The 20,752-nt window shown below is 42.6% G+C and overlaps 1 protein-coding gene across 13 annotated transcripts in view; it reads left to right on the plus strand.

The window, feature by feature from the left end:
• Nucleotides 1-1,836: 1,836 nt before the first annotated feature.
• Nucleotides 1,837-20,752, plus strand: part of MARK3 (microtubule affinity regulating kinase 3) — a 63,707-nt gene continuing 44,791 nt past the window's right edge. For 9 of the 13 annotated variants that reach the window (XM_068399760.1, XM_068399762.1, XM_068399764.1 and 6 more), the window contains exons 1-3: nucleotides 1,837-2,588; nucleotides 10,843-10,881; nucleotides 15,895-16,086. In XM_068399760.1, the coding sequence (XP_068255861.1) occupies nucleotides 2,538-2,588; nucleotides 10,843-10,881; nucleotides 15,895-16,086 (282 nt within the window). In that variant the 5' untranslated portion in view covers nucleotides 1,837-2,537. The remainder of the gene's footprint in view (nucleotides 2,589-10,842; nucleotides 10,882-15,894; nucleotides 16,087-20,752) is intronic. The other 4 variants (XM_068399761.1, XM_068399767.1, XM_068399774.1 and 1 more) reach the window with 1 other exon arrangement.

The following is a 20,752-nucleotide window of genomic DNA, read 5'->3' on the forward strand; positions in this document are numbered from 1 at the left end:
GTTCTTCGCTTGCTTTAATGCCTCTTCATGCCTGTGCACAGAACTTCCACAGATCTCAGTTTTGCCAAGGCTTGGGGCTGGTGAACCCGTAGGTGCAAACAGCACTACTGAGCTCAGCGTGCTGCTCACGCTCTGCGAATCGCTCCCTGGCTCCAACGCCTGCAGTTCAGCCTTCTCATGCTGGCTGGAGTGCCCACGAGCGCAGGATGAGAGCATTCATCTTGTTAACAACCTAAGTAAACCTCTGTCTATTTTTTACCCCTTTTCTGGCTCTGTTGTAAGTCAATTACCATTTTTTACAAACACATTGTAAAGAACATATTCTACTGGCAACTGAGAAGAAAAAGATGAAGCAGCCCTGTGGCAAAAGCAGAGAGTCAGGAGATCTGGATACGTTTCCTGGCTTTGCTTCAGACTTCGTGACTGACCTTGGCAAACCAGACAGAGGCACTTCCCACTCCCTTCTCCGCGCAAAGGGTCCTGCCTGCTACCCAGAGAGAGCAGCTGTGCTATGAGCATGTACCATCTGAGCATATACGCACACGGACATATATGTATGCACAGAAATACGGATCATTTGCACAAGAGGTGAGCATTCAAATCCAAAATTCCTGTCGTTGACACAGAGCAAGGCATTAGCTTGAGAGCAAGGAAGGAAGATAAGGTGTCATGCAAGTCTACTGGGTTTCTCCTTCCGCAGGTCAGGTGTTGTAGAGCACTTTGTAGTCTTCATGGCAAAATAACAGACAAGCAACTTATTGTGTAGTGTTCAAAGGTTCTCTTTCCTCACTCATGTCTTTCAAAGTGAGGAAAGTATTACCTACATTGTAGAATGGATTTCAAGGCTGAGCTGGTAAATATTTATAAGAGACATAAAGTTTGTCAGATAAATTGTGCTTTAGAAAGACAGAATGTTATCGCTAGGCTGCCAGATCCCTAGAGGTGCCAAGTTGCTACAAATCCCACCAGATCTAGATTTTTTTTTTACAGAGGTTCATATTTTCTCTGTAAAAAAAAGTAGATTTGTTTCTAAACCACCAATATACTGAATATACACAAGTTACTTCTCTTTCTCATTTTTAATTCATAATTAGATCTACTCATGACTATACCAAGATTTTCCTTGTACACTTAAAAATGATTGTGCAGAGTAACTACTGGATATACAAAGCACGTGTTGATAGCTCAGGCTTCCACCCTCCTCCACCGAGTGACCAAGCATCAAGTTGGTATGAAAATGCAGGGCCATAACACCACGTGGGTGCCTGACTGCACCAGGTGAGACCTGCTAACGCCAGCCTCAGGCCCTCCCCACCTGTGAGCAACCTTCTGTATCGCACACCATCGTTTGGGCCGGAGAAGTCCAAGAAAAGGGGAGGACATGCTTTGGCAGAAGACGACCTGAGGACCAAACTCTGAACACCGCTGCGCTTCTGGACTATACACGCTCCTGCCCCTGGGTGTGAGCAGGCAGCAGAGTCTGTCCCCGTGTCCCTTCTCGGCTGAGGGCTGGCTTCCCAAGGAGCAGAGGGCTTCCCAAGGCCCCCGAGGGCCTGTTTGGCACAACCCCGCTCCAGGCCGCGCCGCTCCGGGGGGAGAAGGGCGGCTGGGCCCCGGGGACGGGCAGGGCTCCCGCTAACCGACCCCGCAGGATGAGGTCGCCACAGGAGGAAGGGCCCGGCCCGGCCCGGCCCGGCCCCGCTGCCGCCCCCCGCGGCTCCCCCGCCCCCCCGCAGCCCTTAGCAACAAGCCGCCGGCGCCGGCCTCCCCGGCGCGGCCGGGCGGGGGGCGGGCCCTTCCGGTTCATGTCGGAGCTGGGCTCGGCGCGGAGGAAGCCGGGCGGCCATCTTGGCTCGTCCGGGAGCCGCGGAGGGGCGGGGGGTAGGCAGGCAGGCGAGCGAGTGTCGGGCGGGCACCTAGCTTCCTCAGCCCGGCCGCGGTCTGCGGGGTGCTGGCCTTTGCGGAGCCTGGGGCGGGTGGGTAGAGGCGGCTCGGGATGCGAGCGGCGGCCCGGTGAAGCGGGGCCGCGGCGGGGGAAGGAGAGGGGAGTCCCCTCGGCAGCGGGCCTGCACTAGCCGCCGTGCCCCAGCTGCGGCGGAGAGTGGCCGGCGAGAGGAGCCGGGCTGCGCGGCGCCCCGCTGCCGCCTCCTCCCCGCCCGCCATCCCTGCGTTTCCCCCACCTCTGAGCCGCTCCCTCGCCGCCTCCCTTCCCACGGCTCCATCCCTCCCCGCTTGATGAGGCGCCCCGCTCCTCGCTGCTGACCCCTGCGGACCCCGGCTTGGCTGTAGGATGAGCCCGGAGGACTCGGAGGGGGCGAGGCCGCTCCGCTCCCTGAGGGGGATCTAGCTCGGGCGTGGGGCGCCGCCGGAGGGTGGGGGGCACCGACGCGACGCCGCCCCTCGCCAGCCACCTCGTCCTTCATGGTGGCTCCCTGCGACCACCATCTCCGAGCAGACGCGCAGCCCGGCCCGCGGGCCCGTGTGTGTGTGTGTACGCGCCGCCGACGCGGGCAGCGCGGCCGCCCGAGTAAGGGAAAATGTCCACTCGGACTCCATTGCCCACGGTGAACGAGCGCGACACCGAGAACGTGAGTACCGCCGGCCGCGGGGGCCCGGCCCGCGCACCCGCCCGCGGGCTCTGGGGACGCCGACCCGGGGCGCGGCCCGGGGTCCACCGGGCCCCATCCCGCGGGGTGTGGGGGGGTGGGCATCGCCCGGCTGTCCTTAACCTCTTAGCGCATGTGCTGTTCCCAAATTCCTAATTTATTTCAAATTATTTTTTTTAACTCCCCCACAGCGCGGTTCGCCTGTTCAGTAGCATTTGCGGCATCCCTTCCCCAAAGGCGGTGTCCCCTCTCTGAACGCTTTATCCGAGTCTCTCTCGGTGGCGAGGGTCGGGTTTGTTGTGTTGGTAACGGGGAAGGGAAAGGATCCGCGGTGGGGAGGAGAGGGGGGGTCCAGGTGGGTTGCTGTCGCCTTCTCATCTGCAAATTTACCGCTAAAAGCAGCCGAATAAACCTCTGGTAAACAGATGGGAATCATTGCGCTTTAGTAGGGGTGGGCTAGGTGACCTAGATAATAGGCCTCTTCCCTGCTTAATTTGCAGGGTTCTCGATGATACGAAGCTGTTAGACTAGTCACCTGTTCAGATGACAGTAAAAGGGTTTCTTTATTGGAATTATCTTCCAGACAAGGGAGCCTGTTTCTCTTCCCCCCCCCCCCCCTTTTTTTTTTTTTCTTATTTCCTTAACAAAGCCAGGGTTTAGGAATTGACAGGTTTTTCACAAGCTTGAGTCAAACGTCGTATTAACAATCGCACAGGTTGTATGCTAAAGGAAAAAGGGGGAGGGGGGGAAGTGGGCAGTTAGCCACAAATGAAGCTCCGTTGGAGACTCCCTTTCTGCAGATAGGAACTGTATTTCTTTTAAATTAAAACTTACTTAATCCCAGTGTATCCTGTCTAACCATTTTTCTGCGTAGGCTCTGACACATCCCCAAATGATAAACAGAAGGGAGTTGTCACTTGCTGTAGTCTAAAATGAGTTGATCGGTGAACTTTGTATTCAGCTTTCTGTAAAGGCTGATATTCTTTAGAAGGCAGATGCTGAGCTTGACAGAGGAGGCTTTTTTTGCAAACGCTGCTTATGTTTTGGACTGGCATAAAAAGTGGAAACTTTGGTTAAAGATCAGGAAAAACTGTTGGATTGTTCCAGACCATAAATAGTCCAAGAAAAGTGATGGTAGCCCTATTGTTTAAAACAAGACCAGACAAAGCATTAGAAAACATGCTGCATGGAACAATTACTGCATTACTAGGGATTTAGATTTTATTGGCATAATAGGCACTTCTAACTTCTGTGATCTTTATTTGTTTTAGCACTAGATGCAACCTGCAGGCTAAGGGCTGTATTGAGCAAAAAGCCAACTAAGCATATTTGGTTGTAAAATCTCAATGAGCTTCCTGCCTTGTGGAAGAAAATAATTAAAATAATATGCAGCCATTCCTGTGCCGTGGGGAGAGTTGAAGTTGCAGCATACTCTGCAAAATACTATACAAAGTTTATTTGGATAATTGTTTTAGTCTATAAGCAAACCTGACTGAGGTTTTCAAGCTCCGCGTATATGTGTGGAGGCCACCCATTAAATCATTTTAGAAAGTGTTCAGATCAGGTTCTCTAATGTAATTAATTCAAACTCTACTATGGGTAATTTAACGGTGGAAAGACTTAGTATGTGCTCGAGGAAATACGTTATTCACAAGCTGTGTGTTCTAGCACTTGAAGCTAGATTTTTACATGTCTTCCACTTAAGGCACCTTGTTCTCACTTCAAAATATTGGTCTAACACTTCTCTTTAGTAATCTTCATAATTTAGCATATGGGGCTTTTCTAGCTTGCAGATGAATTGCCTTAGGTTAGATTAAGGCATATTTTTCAACTGCTGTAATCTGGGCTGGTGACCACAGAAATACCTATAGGTAGTGATATTGACAGGGAGTGATTAATCTGAGTAATCACCAAATCCATTGAACCAACCCCCTCAGTACAATGCCGTATCCCTCAAGAAGCTGTCTCTGATGTTCTGGCCATCAGCTCTCTAGAAATTCACCAAAACGCATTCCTTTCAGCCTTGCTTAAAACTAAATTGAAACCTGCCATTTAGTCTGTCTGAATTACCCTACAGCTGTGAATGCCAAGTCTCTTTTTTTAATACCAAATGTGATGATTTTGATACTTCAACTAACTGTTCTTCCACACCAAAGCTGGGTGTATTGTGTTGGCAGGTAAATTGAGCCCTTTATTCTCTTTCACATAAGAGAAGTCCAGTTAGTTAATATTCGTAGAACTCTTTGAAGCTCAGGTGGGAAGAGGCTTAAGAGATGCCAAGGTATTCAGACAGCCTTTGGGCCATGGTTGTGGACCCCCTTAATGCCTTATCTCTGCTTGGAAGGTTACCACTGCTGACAAAGGCTTGGCTGGTGTTGAATCTGGTTGAAGCGTGCTGATCATAGCTTATCCGTGCCTATACTTGCCGTTTTGAAAATGAAGTTAGCCTCCAGAATGACGGTGAGCGTAAATTATCATTGTCTATGCTTGCAGTTAACCACATTCAGCGGTTGGCAACTCCTGTTGAATAGACAAAGTCTAATTGTCAGAACTTGATTTTTTTTTTTTTTTAAGGCAGTGTATACCACTTCTTATTGAGACACTTCATGCATTTACTGCTGAAGTGGAAATACTGTCACAGTGACTTTCCCCAAAAGCCACTCACAGCTATCAAGCCTCTAGTGCCTTTGAGATTAAAGAATTTGGCTCAGAGTCACCTGGTTTTGAGAGGAAAGGCATCCCAGATGATCTGTGATCACAGGAACTTCACACTTGGACAGTTGGAAGCTGGCTGTTGGCCTGCGATGAGCTGGCTTCTCACCGCAAAGGTAGGGCAGCTCCTTGCTGGCCATGTCTTGTGCAGTAATGGCTGCCAGCTGCTCAGGGGACAGACGTGAATGAGAGGATTAGATCTGTTCTGTCTTCTACTGAGTTATATCCTGAATGTGGGAGAAAAAGCAACAGAAGCAGCAGAGACCTCCTTCATCCAAGACTGAGAGACACAGCAGACACAGACGAAGGACCTGTAGGTGACAGAAGAATGAGTAAACTTGTTTTAATAGTGGTGAGGAGGAAGGGAGAGAAGATGGAGGAGGAAAGAGTGTGGAAACACAATGGGAAAGGAAGGTAGACAGTGGAAAACAAAAGGTAAGAGGAAGCACGGAGGAATGCGCATATGGCAGAATAGAGGACAACCAGTGACAAAGAAATAGGAGCAGAAGAAACAAGATTGTGGAGACTAGGACAAATATTATTTAAAAAAAATTCCCGGAGAGTGGCAAGGTGATAGAGGACTGTAAATAGAAACAAGGAAAAAAAAGTGGTATGGAGGTTGGTAGATACCTTTTTTTTTTTTTAAGAGCATGAAATAGAAAAAAAATCTTAGACTAAACAGTTTAATTTGAACCTCTGTTCCCATTGCACAGCTGTGTTTCTGGGGGGAAAAAAGGTAACTGTTTTGAATGTGTTGGTACAGCAGGCCAATCTGAATTAAAAATTCAAGTAATTTGAGGAAAAGCATGACTAAAATATACTCGTATCTCCATGACTGTGCCTAATGTGAAAAATTTGCTATTGAAAAATGCCAGTGTGATGGCAACTGTGCTTGTACAAGCCTATACAAAAGAATTCTGTGCAGCGAGAGTATCTAATTTTTTTTAATTTAAAAAGGTTTAGTAAAGGTAGGATTAGGTTCAAAAACTTACTTAAAAGATACTGTGAAGGTTAGTGTGGTGCCTCTTGATTTATTACCAATTAGCTATGAAATGCATTAGAGCATTTGCAGAAAATATGCAAGCTCGCATTATTCTATATATTATTTATCAGTCTTCTCCTATTACAAATAGATCTGTAATCAGAATGCTTTCTTCCATAGCATGAAATCCTGGGGTTTTTTTAAAGAAGGGGGTGAGGAGGGAAGCGTGCCTGTGGCCAAGAGTTCTGGTAGATTTTCTTCTACAGGGACCATCCATGTTCTTCCATAGTTTTCACCGGTTGTTATAAATGTTCTGGTTTGAATTAATAACATGAAGGTGGCAAAATAACTAGAAATAAAATATGTTTTAGGAATTCATCTGGGATGTATTTTTTAATTCCAGATTTTCACAGAACAGGAAAATGCTTTTTGTGCATTTCTTACTGCCTGGGATGCCTGCTAGGTCTGGTACTGTGTTTGTACTCAAAAAATACCTGATTAGGTTATGGGGCATTGCAAGTCAGCCACTGACTGTAAGTATTTTCGCATTTTGAAGTGAGAGGTTTCATTCTTTAGCTCTGCTAAACAGCCTGTGCCATGTAGTTTAATCATTTGGTTTTAGTGTCAGCTGGAACTGATAGGAGGCTGCTGGGGGCGTCAGCCTTGGCTGCCTCTTCCCACCCGCTGTTTGTGCCGGCACTAATTACTGTGGGGCTGTACGACGAGTCTGGTCAGCTCTCTGATCTGACTGAAATTAATCCTTAAGAAAAGTGGGCTTATCCCCATTCTCTGTGGCTGCAAATACACAGAGGAGAAGATGGGAATGTCCAGTTCAGGTGGGGAAGGCTGGAAATGATTCTTACTATTTTTGTTTTGGTTTGATTTAAGCCGGTCATAGCGCAGCACCCTAGGGCTAAGATAAACCCCAGTTGTGCCACAACTACAAACAGTGATACTTAACTGCAGTGGTGTGCGTTTCACAAATTGTGTTCTTTTGCTCCTGGAAACAAACTTAGTTTTTTCCTTTTTTATGTTATTTCAGTAACTCAGAAAAACTAAGCTACAGGACCTTACTCCAGAAGCTGTTAAAAAGTCAGACTTAGTTCATGTATTTTATTAGCACCGCTGAATATAACTTAAATTGTTGCCTTAGAAGCAGCAGTCTGAAAAACAGAACACAACTACAGAAATTATGGAAAGAAAATAAACAAGAGGAAATATGGGGTTTAGTACACTAAACTTCACAGACCTCTTCCTAGGCTTTCTCACCCACTCACCTAATATCCTTACCTGCTCGATTCTCCATTTAATTCTAGTCGAAAGACACATTCGTATTGATGTAAGCGGACAATTCCTGTTGACTGCACATCTCAGGTGACTCAGGTCAAAGGAATTCTAAGAGTGGAGGCATTTGTCTCTCCAGATCTCCGTTTCATATGATATATAAGTAGCATGTGTCTGCAACTTCCTCTTCTCAGTCAAGTAATGCTGCCTCATGGATGTCAGCCAGATCAAAGATGGAGGTCACTTTTTTTTTTAGGCTCATGGCATATCAGGGTTGGCTCTGCTTAGCGTGGAGATCATCTGCCACTAAAGATCTTTAGAAGGTATGATGAATAGATGCTTACTGCTCTTAAAACATAAACCTGAAAGGTACTGAGTGCACCTGTGATAACGCTCCAGGCAGTCTCCTGGGTGAAACCCTTGGGTTAAAAAGAATTCTTGGCCTGTAAAGCAGCAACTTGTTGAGCTCCCTGTGTGTATATATACATATAAACAAAAATTAACTTTCAAATAAAATTTGTTCCTGCAGGGTTAAAGCCTAAACAAAGTTTTCTATCTGCAAGCTCAATGTGGTCTTTGAAAACCAACTGTGAGTTTGTTTTTTTTTTTCTGGTTGGTATGTAATTACTGACAGTGATGATTCTGGAAACAACTTAGTTGGCAGTATTGTTGATGAAGAATAGAATATGGTTGGCTCTTCAACTATTATTCCCCAGGCTGATGTCAATAAATATCCATTTTAATCAGCAGTAAAGAAACTTTGGCTTGAAAGATATGATGAATGTCAGATCTTGATAATGTGAAGCAACAAAAGAGCTTTTAAAAAGCTTTTCTAACCGGCACCAGACTTATCTTTTTGATTATATAAGCAGGATTTCTTCACTGTTGTGTTGTTCAGTGCTAATCATGGAATTACAGATTCCCTCTCTTTCATATGGTGCATATGAACCAAATGACGTCAAATACAGATGCGGAGGCTGTAGTGGTTATACATGTAAAGGACTTCTGAGCCAGACCCTGTATCTCCGCGAAGGGGAGCATCCTTCCTTCACTGAAGGCTGTTAGTGCTTTGCTGTCGGTGCCCTCCAACTCTGATCCTCAGGGCAGTGGTGCAGTTGTCACTTAGCTCTTCCCACTGCTGATCTGTGGTCAGGATTGTGAGCGTGCAGGTGTTGAATACAAGCCTTTGAGTAGCCATGCTCCCTCTGCCAAGTGATTCTCTCCTGTATGTCAGTCCATACTGTGTCTACCTCCATCACACTGCCCAGTGTAGGGAGTTTCATTGCTGTGCTCAGTTTGAGCTGTAGCTGCCTTGTCCTGACTGTTACTCCTGTTTTTTTCCTTGATTTCTTCCTCCCCACTGAGGTTAGGGAGAATTAGGAATGTGTGTCAAGAGGTATAGCCTGTGTGTGCTAAAGACTGTATTTACTCTTCAGGTTCTCCCTTTAAACTGGTTGTTTGACAAATATGACCTAATTAAACTAGCCACTTGTTTTCATGAAGTGTCATACCAGTTAAATAAATGAGTACTGTGGTAGGCTGAGAATTGCACAGTGAATGCTTCACCTTTTGACAATGGAAGTATCCAAATTAGTGTTTTCTCTCCTTTACCAGCTATGATGTATTTCTAGAAGGTCTGTTTGTCTCCCTTGGTGAGTTCTGACCCTCTCGGCTGTTCCACTCAATCACAGCATCCATAATGGTAGGGCTGTACCACACTTGAGTGAATAAATCTGCCTTCATGGATTGATAACTTTAGTGCTATGTTGGATAGCATTTTCCTTTGTAGGACAGCATTTAAAATTTCATGAGATGGAAGCCATGACTATTCATCCTTAAGATTGACTATGTAGCAAGCTGGTCTAAAAATTGCCTTTTAATTATATGTGCTGGAACCGAAGAATTGGTTGTGCAAACGTCAGCACGGGCACACTGGGTCTGATAAAATCCACCTTGCTCCATGTCCTGGTTTGTGCCCCGGTCAATGGTAGGAAGGAAGTAAAATCAGGACAAGTACAGGACATCCTCATCTGATATTCTCCTATTTTATAATTTAGGAAAACACTATTTTATAATAGCTGATGGCTTAGGGATTCCCAGAGCAGTAACTGGTATATAGACAATTGTGGTTGAGTGTTTGCTGTGACACCTCTTGGTGGTTGCCAGAAATGTAAGTCTGTGTTTTGACTTTCCAGTAGAATTCCTTTGTCAGCAGTTGCAGGATGCTCTGCTGTGCTGTTTCACGGATATATCTGCGCAGTAAGACGCTAGCTCTATGAATATCCTTCGGGCTAACCTTTTTTCTCTTACACTGAGTAGTACTCAGCAGTCTGTATGTTCTTAATGATGTTAATGATAAATGGGAAATAAAATACAACACATTGTTAGGAAGGGCTGCAGTGAAATTAGTTTTCAGATGTTTAATTTAAATTATTTTTGTGTTTTAAAAAACTGTGATATGTTTCCTGATGAGTTTTTCTATAAACAGAGTGCTGGTGGGGAGTGTGCAGCCAGAAATTACCATGTATTTGTATGTTGTCTGCCCAAGTTAGGGTAATGAAGCAATTTAGTGTCTCAAATGTTCATCGTGTCCTGGAATGTTTAGATTATTAACATTGTAGGAGATCAGCTTTAAGTACAATTTTTTTGTATTATAATTAAAAATGCTGAATCGAATGAGGCTATCATGATTGTTACTGGTCTGACAGCTTTCAAAGAAATTCTATAATACCACTTTGTAGTATTTCATACAAAGATGAGGTAACAGCTAAGGTAATAAACATTCCTAAAGACTTCTGTAAGATTACATTTTATTAGTTCATTTGGCTGATGAGAAGGTAGTTTTCACTATTGTATAGAATAAATGCTTTAAAATAAAATGTTGATACTGTTTGTCCTCCCTGTTTTAGAAAGAAAGCTTCCTACTTACTATAAATAAACATGGATTTTTGCAGGCTTGGGCATTCTAATTTCTTAATGTTTTTCAGCTCTTCGAATGGATATCAGATTCTGTCCCTTCCATGTTTTTCTCAGCTGTTGCCACCTTCTTAAGCAGTATAAGAACTTTGATACTAGTCATCCTCTGCTCTGTGTGTCTCTAATGCTCTGAATGTTGAGATACCTCTAATCAAACAGATACTGGATAAAGCTAACATCTACCAAAAAGATTTCGGTTATCGGCACCTTCATACTTCATTTGCTTTTTACTTTCTTTTCTTTTTCTTTCTCTTCATGCTAATCATTATCTGGCTATGAAAGGATGTCGGCTCATCATTGGGGGAAGGCTTTTGCGAAAAGGTGGGTTTTGCATTGTGTCCCAAATATAGTTGGTCTTAGGCTCAGTCCCTCTCTTGCAGTAAGGTCTCTCACAAATGGAGATGTTTTACTTCATTTCCTTCTGGGTTGAGTAATACCAGGGTGGGGCTGGGGGGAGGAGGAGAATGCATTTTTTTTTTATGAGAGAGGTCTTGTTGATTTGAAAATGGATAGCTTTTTAGAGAACCCTCCTACTATGTGTAAAAAAAAAACCCAAAAAAAACCAAAAAAAACCAAACCTTTAAAGTATTTAAAAGAGTTTGAAATTGAACCTGATGCATGCCAAGATATGGAAGAAAGTGCTTTCTTGTCATGAGTGGATTTCAGGAGACTTTCCTTTTAAAGAGATGGTGACTCTGCCTAGGCTGAAGGCACACAAAGTATCCAGTCTCCTTGCTTTGGTTCCCCATCTGCAGTATAATGGTCTTTTTTTGTGCGAAGACAGGCATTTTGGGAATCCCCCAGCCATGGTGAGTGTCATGAACAAGTGTTACCCTTACACAGAACATGCATCCAGGAGGTGCAGCTCACCTACCACAATGTATGGAAACTTACTACAAAAAAAACCACATACTTGTTTTAAATCTTATGTTTTTAAGACAAACCCCCTTTCTTGTTGAAGCCATATAAATGTGGACCTGGGAAAGAAACCTGAAATCAAACAGAATCTTTGGGGGTCATGGGGTGAGGGAGGCAAAATCTGTGGAGTTGAGGGTCTGCTTGGGAAAAGACAAATGACCTGCATCTCAATTTAGAGAGCAGAGGATGCTGTTGCTATTTCTTGGGGCTGAGATTGGAGCTGCTAATCTGTGATGATGGTTTTGTTGCATCAAAGTAGCTGCTGAGGTAACTACCCTGGGAAGCAGCTGACTACAGCCAAATGCTATACAAGCCAATGCCTGACTTGGAACTTTTCCTGGACCAGCTATATTTTTACTTTTTGCCTACACCATTTAGCTTCCCATCTACCTATCATGGCTTCTTGAAAATGATTTGAGTGGGAGAAACACTTTTACTCAGTTTTGAGTTTATGCCTTTTAGTATTGTATCCTACCAAGCTCTCTTCTTCCTTCATTTCCATAAGTAAAAGAAAATCCATGTTGAAACTGGGAAGCTGTTTTCTGCAGTTTTTAGGACGCTTGTGTTCTGTTCAATATAATAATCCTGTATTTGACAGAGGAAGGACTTGCTGATAGATTTACTTATGTAAAGTGAATTAAATATGCTTGCAAATGGACAGATTTCTACAGAGTGAAACACAGCTATGAGCAAGTCAGTTGGAGGGAACTGAACTGCCTAGGAACACACAGCTTGAAATTCAAAAACTGCAACTGAAAAAAGTCATATTCTTGAAAAGAAATAATCTCAGTTAGGGTGGAAGTGCAAACCTCCGTACAAGGAAATTGTGTTAAATTTATCAATGCTAGTCCAAATAAATTCACAGATGTTAATTCCTCGCTGTAAGTGCAAAGCTAGGAAGCATGAAAAAAACTATAGGACACAAGAAGTCATTCCTCAACAGAGGACACTAAAGCTCTAAAGATATATTAACTGGGGTGGTTTACTATATGGAGTAGAATTTGTTAGTATAACAATCTTTCTTTTACCTAATGTTGCTTATATAAAGTAGGATATGAGTAAGATAAGTTCTGAATAACATGTACATGGATTTTCTTCTTTGGGAATACGTGGTACCTGAGGCCTGTGTCTCAACTGCCTCATAAGCTGGCTCAGGTCTAACAGAATTGTTTAGTTCAGATACAAGACAGCACAGATGCAGATACTTGGTTTTCAGAGCCAGCTGTGTGGTTCAGAAGCAACCTACTTGTTGAATCTGTTGCTGGGGGGCCTAAGCTAATAAGCCCTGCTTGGGGGCAGGCTGGCACTTGCTGGAGCCAGCTTGTGTGCCTGTGCCATGTGCCCAGGTGGGAAAGGGCTATAGCTAAATAGTCCTGATATACTGCTTTTTCTGAGGTAGGTTATCTGCTCAGTGTAGTGCAATGTAAGTAGTACAGCTGTATTCCTGGGATGCTGTACTTGAACTAAAAGTGAGCCTTCCTCTAATATATCCAAGAAATATCCTTGCGGCCCTGTGCAGAACATCCCAGTCCTTGATCACTGGGGGTAGCAATGTAGGAGGATGTTAGCATCTAGCATCAGCAGTTGCTGCTTTTTTCTGGCTGGTCTGAATAACTTGACACTTGAAGGTACCAAAGGAGCTGACAGAGAAGTTCTCTGCATTGTGTGCTGCAAGGTTTGTTAGAAGTCTGTCTTTGTTTAGCCCACACCCAGAGCTAAACATTAGCAGTTTTTCTCTCACCCAATGTCCCTTCCCCAACTGAGGAAGGAAATTGGGAAAAAGAGGGAGATTCGTGGGTTAAAATTAAACAGATTTAATAAAATAAATAAACCAATATAAATGCTAACACAAAACACACAAAAGTATATTTAGCTGCAGAGTTGCAGCAGGTTGTCCAGGAATAGCAATTGTCAGCAACGAGAAAAAAGGGAGGCCAGAAGAGAGGAGAGCAAAACCAGCCCCACCTCGCCCCAGCAAGCCCTCCCTTTTATAGTGAACTTGATTGTTAATGATACAGAACACACCTGTGGGCCAGCCTGGGTCAGCTGCCCTGCATTTAACTGCTAATGGCCCTGATCACCATGGCTGGACACAAACTGAAACAAAATCCCAATGAAACCAGTATAAAGTCAAAGTTTAGGGAGTATAGAGGACTGGCATTACTGTGCCTGTACATACAGGGGTAAATAAGATGGCCTGAACAACCAGCACCAGCCTGGCATTAAGGGCATGCAAAATGGGGAAATTGTGGATACAGGATTTCACTGGCTTTAGTAGCTCCTACAGCTGGGTGACTGGTCTTGTCCTTCCTCTCCTTGAGGATTATTGATTGATAACCACTTACCCAGTTGTTACAGGTCTCACAATATTATTGAGAACAACAAATTGTTATCAAGCATTGAATTTTTGCTGGATCTTGTTATGGGTGTGCTTCTTGTTCCTGTGCTATTAGTGGTTTGGAAGAAATGTATACTACTGCTCCTGAAAACTAGGATAAAGATTGCTAGAAAATGAAATAGGGCAGGATGGGCCAGACATGGGGAACGTGTAATAACCTGCATGTAAGGAAGCTCTGCATTTCACTTCAGCCAAATGTGAGATGATGTGTGTGAGAAACCAGGAATTAAAGTCATTATGTGTGGTAAGGGAATGGGAAGTAATAATTCTTAAAAAGAGTTAGGGTCGGTGTTGGGTGGTCAGATACAGATGGTCTTCAGCCAAGAAGGGCTAGTTCTGTCCAGGTAAAATCAGTGGAGTGTTGAACAGAAGTTACAATCTCTGTGTTTAGTCCTCCTGCACCTACTGTTGGTATGGCATGTCCAGTTCTAGCATAAGCCCCACAAAAAGATGTTGGAAAAACAGGAGAGGCTCTGAAAAGAGTGATAAGAAATGTTTTCTTGTCTTTAACTGTTCTTACAGCAGCCTGTTTAGGGAGTTCAATATATATATAACTTATTAAAGTGAAGGGGTAATGTGATCACAGTAATTAAGTACCTACATGGGAAGTACAAATCTAGTGACGATGCAGTAGCCAGGCAGTAAGGAGAAGCCAGAGTGATACTAAAACATTATATGCACTACAGTGTGTGTGTGTGTGGTGGTTTTTTTTTTAAATAGTAACTATTGAAACAGCTGTAGGCTTCTATCAGTAGTATTTCTTAAATGAAATGAATGTGTTTTTAAAAATAATTAGATCACAGCTGTTGCACTCAAATTAACAAAGCAAGGAACTTAAGATGCCAGAGTATATGGTCACAAGGTTACATCAGGTTATTAAATAGAGTGTGAAACTTGCCAAGTGCCATGCAAGCATGGATTTGTTCATTTGTGCCTGTACCACGGTGGTTAGCTCTTGAGTTATGATCTCGCATCCTTACGCTACAGTGATTTTTCAGACCAGGTGTTGCTGTATGCCAGATTTTTTGTTGTCCCCACTGGATTTCAGCAAGAGGAGGAGGAGGAGTAGAAGAGCAAGATCGGGCATTTCTGGGATGGCTGTGAATTTAGCCTGTTGTCTTCTGTGTAGCCAGATGTTTACTCCACATTTGCAGACTACTGACCATTTCTAACTAATACTTTAATCAGTGAAGTTGGTGTATAGACCTCAACCATGAGTTGAAAACTAAGGGACGTGAGGGGACCTGCTCTTTCATAAACAGGCTATCAGGAAATGAAAAAAATACTTTACTGTTATCTTAACCATGTGATCTAATGAATAAAGGCTATTATAGGTATGATATATACCCATTCATTTTTACAATTAATAGCTGTTCAGGGAAACTGAGTGAAAGGAACTAAACAGATTGCAGACAATATCTCAGGTGTCTCTAACTGGTGCTCAGTCTGTTAATATCTGAGGTTTTATATACATTAGGTAAGATTTCTTCCCTTGTTCTCCAGGCCATCCTATTTTCAGTCACAAGGTTTTGTAGGAGCAGGAGTCTTGTATAACCAAAAAAAGCCCCTTATTTTATTAGTTGTATTAAACTGTCTGATAAGGGTGAACATTTTACTGTGTGTGCTTTTGGAAAAGCTTTGTTCATGTCTCCTTTCTTAAGGCTTCCCTGCTCTAGTTAGGGACAGTAATGCAAACGGGAAATAATATCAAATACCTCAGTGTTCCATAACTGATTCGTCAATCCATGTAGGTTACCTAAAAATGCTCAACTGTTGCTGTAGTTCAGGTGATGTTTGACTCGGTCTTTACCAGGTGATGAAATGGATATTATGTTGTGAACTGGGAGCCTCTTTATTGTCCCCATCAGAGCAAAGTTCAGCATGAATCTGAAGTTCGAGTTGGATCCTTTGAAGGTTCCTTTAAAGGAGTTGTTAATGTTTTTGAATGTTGTGTACTTCTCATGGTTGATGTGTTTGTCTTTATTTCTCAGCCTTATCTGTGTATGTTTTTATTGCAGCACACGTCCCTGGGAGACGGACGGCAGGAAGTTTCCTCTCGAACTGGGCGCTCTGGAGCTCGCTGCAGGAACTCTATAGCTTCCTGTGCAGATGAGCAGCCGCATATTGGAAATTACAGACTCCTTAAAACTATTGGAAAGGGGAATTTTGCAAAAGTAAAACTGGCAAGGCACATCCTAACTGGCAGAGAGGTAAAGTCGTATAGGTGTAAACAGTAGTGAATTGCAGTAGGTGTGAAGGCTTTCTTAGAGTAACATCATCAAAGTTTATGAACCTTTAGCACATTTTACTAGAAATATTGCCACTGATGTAGAAAAAAATAGAAATGGAAAACTGTATTTTTTTTTTGGTAATGATTACAAAACAATTTCTCTTGAAAATGATTTCCTAAGTTTGTATTTTTGACAAGTCCCTGTCCAACTGAATTGTGTTCAAGTTTGCTACTAGAATTCTCTGCTAAATCCTCTGTTCCGAAAAATGGACTCAATATATAGCAATTAAATAAGCTTGCTGGAAAGGTTGCCTCTTGCTGTCTCTGTACTGAGCAGTGCAGGGCTGTATTGGAGGGTAAGTCAGGAATGAGAACTAATATATCTTCCTGATTATGGTCTGAGTGGCCCAAATGCAGTATTTCCTTGCCAAAGCGAGTTCTGCTAGTGTCTGCAGTGCTGGGCAGCCTTGGGAAGACACTCCAGTTTGTTCAGAGCCGGTTTGTGTGTCTGTTGCTCAGTGTTGTGTGGTGTAGAAAAGCTTTCTCTTGTATCACTTCATAGTGTCTAACTCAGCTCCATAATTAGTTTCTGGATGCTGTTGCAACGTAATTAATAACTTGCACTTAAGGATGGTTCTGATTTGGTGAGCTATAGTCCTGTGCTTGTTACAAGAACATGTTTCTTGATGCTGTTTTATTAATAGCAACTCTACATACTGAAAGAGGGAGAAACACCTTGTTGACCTTTTCTTGCCAAACCTGTTTAATGAAGTAAATGTTTGCTGATACAGGCAAGGACTTTTAAAGAAAGCTATGTGACTGACTGCAGCACTTGTAAGGGAATTTCTTTTTTCCGAGCATTGGAACAGGCTGCCCAGGGAAGTGGTGGAGTCACCATCCCTGGAGCTATTTAAAAGACTTGTAGATGTGGTGCTTAGGGACATGGTTTAGTGGTGTACTTGGCAGTATTAAGTTAATGCCTGGACTTGATATTAAAGGTACTTTCCAACCTAAACGGTTCTATGTTTCTATGGAGTTCAGTAGCACTAGGAGGAACAGAGGGGACATTACTTTGCAAGAGTTGTTGGGAATGATTTTTTTTTTTTTTTATTTTTTTTTTAAGCTGACAGTTCCGGTGATCAGCAGTTGTCTTCTGGTGTTAAACCTAGTGCTCGTTTGTAGACAAAGTTTTTGGTTAATTGCTTTACACTTAAGATCCATCCTCTTTTTACTGATACTTAACACAGGAAGTGCAAGTACTTGGTTAGTATTTCTTTGCTATTATTATAGGTATAGGAGCTGGAGATAGGTATCATGTGTTACACATTGCTTTGCAAAAATTGAAGGATGTTTTCTTTTACTTGCGCATAACTGTGTGTTGACCTCTGGTTCATTATTCTTGTTTGAAATTTCAACAAGTAAAATGACAATGTAAAATCTTTGGCCAAATTTGGAAGGATTTAAGTACTAAGTTTCTTTAACTCTGATGGAATTGATGTCATTCAATCAATGCAGAGCATAAATACTTTCCAGGATGTGGCTATTGGTCCTGGTTACCTCAAATGAGTGGCATTCCTTTGAAGGGAACGATTAAGCTAGTTTTATAGGAATATCTTGAAGGTGTGTTAAACTTTTTCCCCTTTGTAAGAGAGATGAGTAAAAGTTTCTCTTTTTGCTAGGTGAACTGTACAGTATTGATAATAATTACATATTTTAGATGTATATGATCAGAATTGTTCACAATATTCTGGATAACAATTTCTGCAAATTTGCCCTTTGCCTTAAAGAAGTATTTATCTGATCAATCTTTAGATTGTGCTAACGTTATTCATGGCTATCACATTGGTGTTTTTTGGTTGTGATCAGCAATAGCACCTTGTACTTTGTTGAATCTCACTTTCTTTGCTAATTCATCTCCAAGGTTGTTTATATCAGTTTTCCATTGTGTTTGATGGTGCCTCTTAACTCCTTCAACAGACTTAATCATTATGGTTTGACTTCTCATGCCAAACCCACTGATACAGATATTAAGCAAGATTGGTCCCAAGTTTTGTCCTTGAAAAACTGACTCATGTATTTCCAACCTGATATCTCTAGCCATTTTTTTAATTAAAAAAGCTCTGTGCACATTTCAGCTTATCTAGTTCAATAATTTCCATGCATCCTCCTAGATGAGGCTTTACAGTAGTCCAGATAGTCATATCTTGTGTGTTTCCATCAGGCACAGTTAACTGTAGGAAAATATGTTGCATTTAACCCTTCTGTCTGCTTCCCTATTTTTTCTCCTGCAAGTTTCAAGCTCAAGAATTTTGTACTAAGTGGCTCTACTAGAGAAAAAAAAGCTAAGTCTGATAATTTCTAAACCTGTGCTGCCATTTTGTTCTTTATAGATGTTAGAAATCTCTGCTACAAGAATGCTTTTTTTTTTTTTTCTTTTTTAAGCCTGCCACTCTTAAGAATTCTGGGATGATCTTCTCAGTCTGGCCTCAGCCTGACAGCACTCATCTTCCTGACTTTGTGATTTCTTGCTTTACACACTTATTCCTGCTGACTGTCCTGTCTTTGTTTCTATTCTTTTTTTTTTTCCATCTTATGTACCAAAACCTAAAATAAATTGCTTAGTTTTGGGAGTCACGCTTAAATGAATTTTCATCTCTGCTATATACTTGCTGTATTTGAACCCTACTTACCTTCTTGTTAGCTATGTGGCTATTCTTAATGTTCTTTTAAATGTCCAGTTTAGTTACGCTTTGTGGCAATTCCTTCTTTATATGTCTGTGCTGATTAACTTCTAAATCATGCAGCAGATCAGCACTTTCCTGTCACTTCTTGGGAGGAGGGTATGTTTGTTCAGGCATTCTTCTAGGGTAGTTGCTCACCTCTTCGCATCTGGAGTCCTTCCTTATGAATTTTCCTGTTGCTTGAGGTACAGCTTTCGTGTTTCCAAGTGGAGTAACTTCCAGAACTCTTCTTCATTTCCATTTTAGTGTGTCTGCAGGATGTGTGATGAGATCCCAGCCTCAAATTACAGAAAGGGAGAAATGTTTAGCCCTTCGAGAGGTGATCAGAACATCAGCCTAACTTGAGGGTGTTGAATTGTCCTGCCAAGGAGTGTGTGGCCTTTTGCTCACTGCAGAGGTATGGAGGGAGGATTAGCTTCACTGCAGTAGAGCTAGTGTTTGGAAACACACTCCTTCGAGGTCCTCTTGTCTAAGAGAGCGTTATTTGTAGTCTGTCTGCCCTTTCAAAACCAAGAATCTTCATTGTGAATCTGCTTTTGTTAGTTCTTTGACTTTAAGCCATGTATTTTCTGCTGTAATTTATCAAAGGTTATTTCCTCTGACAAGTTTTCTATACTTGCCAAAATTAATCTAAAACATAAAACTACCTTTTGCTATTACCAAGGTGGTTGGAGTCACAGCCAAAAATACACGGATCCTTCTGGTCATTAAAGGCATGTGTTCAGTTAATAGCCAGGAAGTTGAAGTTTCCTAGTGAGACAGGATTCTTTCAGGATCCTAGTCTGACTCCAAGGAATCTATTGTCATCTTCTTTCTGTTCTTCCCTTGGGAAAAGTGAAATTTAAGAGGGAGAAAACATTCTGCATGGTAGCGGTTTGGCCAATTTGCTCAGTGTCTCAACATCTTTATGATTGCTTTAGCTCCCTCATTCAAGCCACGTAGGAGGAACGTTTTAAATCATGTTATTGTGAATGGTGAAAGCAAAGTTAATTTTAATTCTACTAACGATCTCACACAGAATATCATGGCTGATGAAGTGGTGTAATGGTGTAAGTGGACTTGCATTCTTCCAATATTGGCCATAACACACAATGCTTGAAACCGTTCCAGATTTACTTTGTGTAAAGACAGCGAAGTTTCTGCTTTGGAAGGCACTTCGATGCTTTTTTAACTATGCTTAGTAAAATGGAGGATTTTCTTTCTCAGGCTAGTCAGAACTATTCTTGAGGGCAGGCTCCCTTTGCCTGTGATTTGGAGACCTTATCAAGGCACCTGAAATTGCTCCCTGTTCTGATGCTGGATTCAAGCTCTCAAAGTTGGTGTTAACACATTGTACTCCGTGTTCATGTGGGTAGGAATTCTCTAAATTCATCCCGCCTTTGAGGCTACAATTAGTGCACTGAACAGGCCTTTGAGTCTGCCTTTCAGAAAATTCATGCGTGTACCTTCCCTGTGTCTCCAGGGCTGAATTTGTATGCCAGTGTCAGAGGCCTCTCTGATCATCTGGCACCAACACACAGTGAGAGAGGTGAGCTGTGGTTTGCAGAAACCCAATACCTTAAGACTTTGTGGTTTGAAATAAGTTTACATCTTTCAAAGATTCACCAGAATGGTTACAGCTCAGAACACAAATGGAACTTTTTCTGAGTGGAATGCACTTACCGAGCAAACAGCCATCTTATGTGGCATAAGTAGCTTTGGGACACCAGGTGACTTTCAGGTAACATTATCTCCTGTTGAAAAAGGCTGTGGTCACTCTACATCCAGCATGGATTTATAAGAGAGTGCAGGAAGTTAATAACTTTGTTACTTACGTGACAGGAGTTCAACAGGCATAGAGATAAACATCTTTCTTGGTTTCGTACACAGCTGCTAGTATAAAAATACCTATTGCTTAATGTGTTT

This window comes from Nyctibius grandis, chromosome 4 (assembly GCF_013368605.1).
Source record: "Nyctibius grandis isolate bNycGra1 chromosome 4, bNycGra1.pri, whole genome shotgun sequence".
Classification (NCBI taxonomy): Eukaryota; Metazoa; Chordata; class Aves; order Nyctibiiformes; family Nyctibiidae; genus Nyctibius; species Nyctibius grandis.